This window comes from Heptranchias perlo, chromosome 30, assembly GCF_035084215.1.
Source record: "Heptranchias perlo isolate sHepPer1 chromosome 30, sHepPer1.hap1, whole genome shotgun sequence".
NCBI classification, from domain to species: Eukaryota; Metazoa; Chordata; class Chondrichthyes; order Hexanchiformes; family Hexanchidae; genus Heptranchias; species Heptranchias perlo.
In genome coordinates, this window is record NC_090354.1 from 835,836 (window position 1) to 843,630 (window position 7,795).

Consider the following 7,795-nt stretch of genomic DNA (forward strand, 5'->3'; position numbering starts at 1 on the left):
GACATGCATTTATATAGCTTTTTTCAAACCCTCAGGACGCCCCATGGTGCTGCACAACCCAGGAATTAAAGCTAAAATATAGTTACTGTTGTAAGCAAAACACCCAGTGACAAAATGAAAAGAAGGTGTTGCCTACCTAGTGGGAACATTTCACAGAATTTTCTCTCTTGTTAGCTTATATTTTGGTTGTTGCCCCCACATGGTCCTTTCACTTTTAGTAAAGTTACTAGTCGATCCCCTGTGATGTTCCACACGGGATCTTAACTAAGTGTAGTGTTCAGGTGAAGCAGGGTTTGAGGGTGGGGGATGATTGGACCAGGACGCACAGAAGTAATTCAGTAACCATTTATAAGTCATACATTCTTATTTTTTATTGATTTATTACTTTTATTTTCTACCATTATAAATTACTGTGTCCAAATTTATAATGGAATTGTCTGTGATAAACTTGTCATGTGTAGTTACAGCCTCTGATATACTGGTACTCCAGCCCTGCCACTGACAGGAGAGTGGAATTACACCATGACCAGTTTACACAGGCACTTCCCATCATAAATGTGGACGTAGCAAATTATAATGAAAAGCTTGACAGGAAGTATGTATAGACATAAGATTTTTAATATATAGTTATAGATTAAAAAGTTTTCCATAGTACAAAGTGACTGAATCATAGTTGTCCAGTAGAAATCATTGACTAACCATGTGTGGCTACAGCGACACTGCTTCAGCTACATGCCAATTTTAGTAGAAAATGCCTCACACACACTACAGGTAAATGTACTTCACACGTATATATTTACTTAACAAACATCTCCCACCATTCAGTAACCAAGGCAGTAAAGCACTCTCAACGATTAAAAAGCACTTGTACACTCTGTTTCTCAGCTTACTATTTCATTACACAAAAAGGTGAAAGTTCACATGCAGGGGAAGTGCGAAAATTGTGATCACACGCCCAATGACAGTGTCTATTACTCATTTTTTATTTAATCATCAAAAATGCGATTAGCCACATCTGGATTTCTAATTAGCCACATGTGGCTGGTGGTTAATGTATTGGACAACAGTGGGCTGCATGCACCTAACACTCATTTTAAATATGTATAAAGAGAATTTACTCTTACAGATTTAGCCTGTGATTGGAGAGAGTTTCTAAACTTGTCTTGTTTTGTCTTTAGGCATCAGAGACGCTGCACAACAACTAAACCAGAATGAGTTGGCAGTGCTGCTCAACCTGCTACAGACACAGACCAATCTCAGCCTCACCCAGTTGGCACAAGCATTGAATGTCAGCACTAACCCAGAGACCCAGCAGCAGTGGAATGTCCTTAGCCAATCACTCGTGGCCCTGGCTGAAGCCACTAGTCAGCAGGATGCTCAGCCCCCCACAGTGACCCAGCCTCCACCTGTACCATCCACCCAGCCTCCACCTGTAGCAGCACTGGTCCCACCTGCTCCGACACCCCTACCACCCGTACCAGCTCCTCTTCCACCGGTCCTACCCACTCTACCGCAGGCAACAGCCACCCAGCCGTCTCAGTCCATATCGGAGGCGACTGATACCCAGACCGACACACAGAACTTGTTGACCATTTTACTGAGTCAGCTGATCAAATCTCAGGAACCCACTGCAGTGCCTGAAGAAAGTAACGGTATCAAAGCAAATGATGGACCACAGCAGCTGCAGACTGTCACTGCCTCGACTGACCACGCAGGTAACTAACGGATTGTACATCGCCCCTTTGTTTCTTCTCAATAAATTGCACAGGCTGCCTTTCCCTGCTGGTTCACTGTCTGGCCTGACTGAGCCATACAGACCATGAGGGCAGCTGTGATCCTGACTTTGTGCTGGCCTCAACAGGGACAACAATTGGAGCACATGGTCTAGTGAGAGGACAGTCAGTCAGGGTTCCTGTTCCTGACATTTGAACAGTTACCTACTGGAAATTGCAGATTAGTTGGGGGCAACATCGGGCTTGGCTTTGATTCCTGCCATGGTCAAGCAGCCTGCGGTATTAGGCTCACACATGAAGATTGGCCATTTTAACGAGGTACGTGGAACTGTACCCCAGTGAGAGTCAGTGCCTGTGGAACTGTACCCCAGTGAGAGTCAGTGTCTGTGGAACTGTACCCCAGTGAGAGCCAGTGTCTGTGGAACTGTACCCCAGTGAGAGTCAGTGTCTGTGGAACTGTACCCCAGTGAGAGTCAGTGTCTGTGGAACTGTACCCCAATGAGAGCCAGTGTCTGTGGAACTGTACCCCAGTGAGAGTCAGTGTCTGTGGAACTGTACCCCAGTGAGAGTCAGTGTCTGTGGAACTGTACCCCAGTGAGAGTCAGTGTGTGTGGAACTGTACCCCAGTGAGAGTCAGTGTCTGTAGAACTGTACCCCAGTGAGAGTCAGTGCCTGTGGAACTGTACCCCAGTGAGAGTCAGTGTCTGTGGAACTGTACCCCAGTGAGAGTCAGTGCCTGTGGAACTGTACCCCAGTGAGAGTCAGTGCCTGTGGAACTGTACCCCAGTGAGAGTCAGTGCCTGTGGAACTGTACCCCAGTGAGAGTCAGTGCCTGTGGAACTGTACCCCAGTGAGAGTCAGTGCCTGTGGAACTGTACCCCAGTGAGAGTCAGTGCCTGTGGAACTGTCCCCCAGCGAGAGTCAATGTCTGTGGAACTGTACCCCAGCGAGAGTCAGTGTCTGTGGAACTGTACCCCAGCGAGAGTCAGTGCCTGTGGAACTGTACCCCAGTGAGAGCCAGTGTCTGTGGAACTGTACCCCAGTGAGAGTCAGTGTCTGTGGAACTGTACCCCAGTGAGAGTCAGTGCCTGTGGAACTGTACCCCAGTGTGAGAGTCAGTGCCTGTGGAACTGTACCCCAGTGAGAGTCAGTGCCTGTGGAACTGTACCCCAGTGAGAGTCAGTGCCTGTGGAACTGTACCCCAGTGAGAGTCAGTGCCTGTGGAACTGTCCCCCAGCGAGAGTCAATGTCTGTGGAACTGTACCCCAGCGAGAGTCAGTGTCTGTGGAACTGTACCCCAGCGAGAGTCAGTGCCTGTGGAACTGTACCCCAGTGAGAGCCAGTGTCTGTGGAACTGTACCCCAGTGAGAGTCAGTGTCTGTGGAACTGTACCCCAGTGAGAGTCAGTGTCTGTGGAACTGTACCCCAGTGAGAGTCAGTGTCTGTGGAACTGTACCCCAGTGAGAGTCAGTGTCTGTGGAACTGTACCCCAGTGAGAGTCTGTGTCTGTGGAACTGTACCCCAGTGAGAGTCTGTGTCTGTGGAACTGTACCCCAGTGAGAGCCAGTGTCTGTATTACCAGTGGACTGCACTGTATTACCACTAGTGGGCCCCACTCTATCACTGGTGAACCCAGTGTTACAATCTGATATATCACCCCAACTAGAACGGACAGTGTATGGCTTCCCTTCACCAAACCTCCTGACATCCTGCACCCTTTGCTAACACATAATTTGTTCTGTGTATATGACTAAGTCCTTATTAAGGGTTTAATGTACTTAAAGTTTCAACACTGTTCCTGGAGTTTCACATCATTTAATAGTCGCTGTACGAGGTGTGTGTTTAATCTTGTCCCAGGGTCCAGTGAGTAGCTGGGCCATCAAGACCAGGAGGGTTTCTAGGTCAATCTCTGATCAGTGCTGAGTTAGTTCATCTTCACCAGAGCAGAGAAAGAGATGCTGAAACTAGCTTCAGAGGCTCGGGATTGGGGAGGGGGAAAAGTATGTAGAAATTACAAGATGGGAACTGACCATTCGGCCCACCCAGTCTATGTTGGTGTTTATTCTCCACACGAGCAATCCCCTAATCCCATCTACACACCCTGTTTCCAGATCCCTTTATCTCCTTTTCCTTCAAACACCTATCTGACCTATTCTTAAATGTTGACAGTCTCTGCTACAATCACTAACTCTGGTACAACAAGCAATTAGGAAGGCAAATGGTATTATTGCAAGGGGTTTGGAGTATGAGAATCAGGAGATCTTGCTGCAATTGTACAGGGCTCTGGTGAGACCTCACCTGGAGTACTGTGTACAGTTTTGGTCTCCTTACCTAAGGAAGGATATACTTGCCTTAGAGGCGGTGCAATGAAGGTTCACTAGATTAATTCCTGGGATGAGAGGGTTGTCCTATGAGGAGAGATTGAGTAGAATGGGTCTATACTCTCTGGAGGTTAGAAGAATGAGAGGCGATCTCCTTGAAATGTATAAAATTCTGAGGGGGCTTGACAGGGTAGATGCTGAGAGGTTGTTTCCCCTGACTGAAGAATCTAGAACTAGAGGGCATAGTCTCAGGATAAGGGGTCGGCCATTTAGGACTAAAATGAGGAAACATTTCTTCACTCAGAGGGTTGTGAATCTTCGGAATTCTCTACCCCAGAGGGCTCTGGATGCTGAGTCGTTGAGTATATTCAAGGCTGAGATCGAAAGATTTTTGTACACTAAGGGAATCAAGGGATATGGGGATTGGGCAGGAAAGTGGAGTTGAGGTTGAAGATCAGCCATGATCTGATTAAATGGCGGAGCAGGCTCGAGGGGCCGTATGGCCTACCCCTGCTCCTATTTCTTATGTTCTTATTCCAATCTCACAGCCTTCTGTGTAAAAAAAAAGTTTCTTCTCTCTGTCCTAAATCTCTTACATTTAATCCTATATCTTTGTCCCCTCGTTCTAGACCCTCAATCACTGGAAAGAGTCTGTTTGTATCTACTCTGTCTCATCACTTCATCATTTTAAAGATTTCTATCAAATCACCCCTTAATCTCCTCTGTTTTAATGCAAACTATCCCAATGTTTCAAGCCTTTATTTGTATTTCCTCACAGCACACAGCGTCCTAATGAATCGATACTGTCCCCTCTCTATTGCCTCAGCATCATTCCTGTAATATGGAGCCTAATACTGAACACAGTCCTCCAACTGTGGCCATACTGAGATTTTATAGAGTTGCCATCACATGTCGATTTTTATTGTCTACGCCTCCTCCCATAAACCCAGGATTCCATTAGCTTTTTACAGCCTTACCCACTTGAGGAGCTGCTTCTAATGTCTTGTGAACCATAATCCCCAAATCCCTCTGCCCTTCCACCTCGCGCAGTCCGTCTCTCCTCGCGCAGTCCGTCTCTCCTCGCGCAGTCCGTCTCTCCTCGCGCAGTCCGTCTCTCCTCGCGCAGTCCGTCTCTCCTCGCGCAGTCCGTCTCTCCTCGCGCAGTCTGCGTGTACCCTCGCGCAGTCCGTCTCTCCTCGCGCAGTCTGCGTGTACCCTCGCGCAGTCCGTCTCTCCTCGCGCAGTCTGCGTGTACCCTCGCGCAGTCCGTCTCTCCTCGCGCAGTCCGTCTCTCCTCGCGCAGTCCGTCTCTCCTCACGCAGTCCGTGTGTACCCTCACGCAGACCATCTCTCCTCGCGCAGTCCGCGTGTACCCTCGCGCAGTCCATCTCTCCTCACGCAGTCCGTCTCTCCTCACGCAGTCCGTGGCGCCTCCCCTTGCGCAGTCCGCGGCGCGTCTCCTCACATTTACGGACATCGAATTCCACTGGCCAGTTTTTTGTCCGTTCCATCTTATCGCCAGGACAGGGTCCGGCTCAGGTCAGGACAGGGTCCGGCTCAGGTCAGGACAGGGTCCGGCTCAGGTCAGGACAGGGTCCGGCTCAGGTCAGGACAGGGTCCGGCTCAGGTCAGGACAGGGTCCGGCTCAGGTCAGGACAGGGTCCGGCTCAGGTCAGGACAGGGTCCGGCTCAGGTCAGGACAGGGTCCGGCTCAGGTCAGGACAGGGTCCGGCTCAGGTCTGGACAGGGTCCGGCTCAGGTCTGGACAGGGTCCGGCTCAGGTCTGGACAGGGTCCGGCTCAGGTCTGGACAGGGTCCGGCTCAGGTCAGGACAGGGTCCGGCTCAGGTCAGGACAGGGTCCGGCTCAGGTCTGGACAGGGTCTGGCTGAGCTGTGGTGGATATTTGGTTGAAGAGGGTGGCAGTGCCCATGTAAATAATTCACAGCAGGGATTCAGGGATTGTGGGGAGGGGGAGAACCGGTCAGTAGTGAAAAGTAATATGGCAATAACCTGTACCTGGTATTTTCTGTCTAGATGGCGCTGCCCTGACTAAACCGGACATAAAGGTCCCTGGACCTCTTTCCACACTCAATCAAACTCGAATTCTTCCTCCAGACCAACGCCCCCCAGAGCCGCCAGGCCCCCCTCCCGCCTTGGGTGATACTGATTGTCGAGTTAATCTGCGAGCGAGCCCCTCCACCAAGGACCCCAATGCGGGAGTGAAAGCTGCTCTGTTGCAGCTGCTCAACAAGGAGGAGCCGCAGGAGAACGAGAGACAGACTCGAGTGACTGAGTACAGCGGCTCACATTTATCAAACAGCTACAGTACAGACGGGTTCAGGAATAATGTCAGTACAAGTGAAAGGAGAGACTCTGAGATGACCGGGCACAGCTTACTGGACAGCAAATCTGCCCTTTGTGGCAACACCTCCCAGCTGGCCCAATCCAGGACACTTGGCAGCTCAATGAATGAGTTTGGAGAGCCCAGTACGTACCAGGACATGGGAGCCATGCAGTTTACAGCAGACCAGGACCACCGGTTCAACTTTACCAGAGTTACTTTACCAGCTCTGGTGACTGGCACGGAAGGAAGCAATAGCACAAGCTTGCCTGCAGATGCCAAACCGCCGAATTATGGCTATGCCGGCCCAATGCCGGGAAACGCTGTGTCCAGCAGCTCTATGGCAGGACTGAGCTGGAATGCACCATCGCGGGGCTCAGGGTATAACAGGGCACATGGCAGAATACCAACCAGAGGTGGCAGAGGGAGGGGTGTACCATACTAACCCTGGTGACTCACCTATAGTGCTTTCTTACTATCATGTCCTTGGAGAGAAGCGACTGATCACCTTTGGCAGGGCTGAGCAAATCCACTCACCCACACGCATTCCTGACGCAGTGGGATTGGTGACAGCGGCTTTCTGTGGTTTGCAAGGTGCTGTCTGCAGTGTCTGAACTGGAGGCCCTCTAACTTAGGGTGAGGAATCTTTCATTGTAAAGTTACACTGTTGAGAAGATTTCCTGTAGACCTATATAATCAATTTGAAAACATTTATGTCCTTGAAGACTATGGGACAGTTCTGAAATGATATGAGGGAGCAATTCTAGCTGTGTTGGCGTGTCAAGATGCAACAATACGGGTTGTGGGAAGTCTGTGGAATTGGAGGGGCTTGAAGCACAGCCCCAAAGTATAAAATGTAGAGTAATCCCAAAAGTGGAAAGATTATTAGCAAGCCTGCTGTCAGAAATACACTGGAATCTGCTTCGCAGACTGGCTTGTATCATCTGTTTATTATTATAAAGGTTTCAAACCCCGGACCATTTCCTCCTCATTTCTATGTACCTGAGCCTCAGTGGAAGCCACTTTATGTTGTGTTATTTTCTAAGTTACAGCATCTCAGCAACTCTGCAATTAAACCTGAACAATGTTCTCACCTGGTCTAAGGTGTCACTTCCTTTACCTGTGAGTGGGTTCAGTCAGTGACCCAAACATCGCTGTAGTATCACTCAGTCCGTGCTGCTTGCCGTTTTTACCGGTCGATTTCAATCCCTCTCTCCCCATCGGCCCACTCCTCGACCCCGCCCCCATCCCCATCGGCCCACTCCTCGACCCCATTGGCCCACTCCCCGCCCCCATCCCCATTGGCCCACTCCTCGTCCCTGCCCCCATCCCCATTGGCCCACTCCTCGCCCCCATCCCCATTGGCCCACTCCTCGTCCCCGCCCCCATCCCCATCGGC

At 50.1% G+C, this 7,795-nt stretch overlaps 1 protein-coding gene across 1 annotated transcript in view; it reads left to right on the plus strand.

Annotated features, from left to right (window-relative positions):
- The window catches only part of cdk12 (cyclin dependent kinase 12), a 74,983-nt gene extending 67,494 nt beyond the window's left edge, over window positions 1–7,489 (plus strand). The window contains 2 exon segments of the mRNA XM_067969306.1: window positions 1,179–1,715; window positions 6,090–7,489. Coding sequence (XP_067825407.1) covers window positions 1,179–1,715; window positions 6,090–6,841 — 1,289 coding nt within the window. The 3' untranslated portion in view covers window positions 6,842–7,489.
- Window positions 7,490–7,795: the final 306 nt, after the last annotated feature.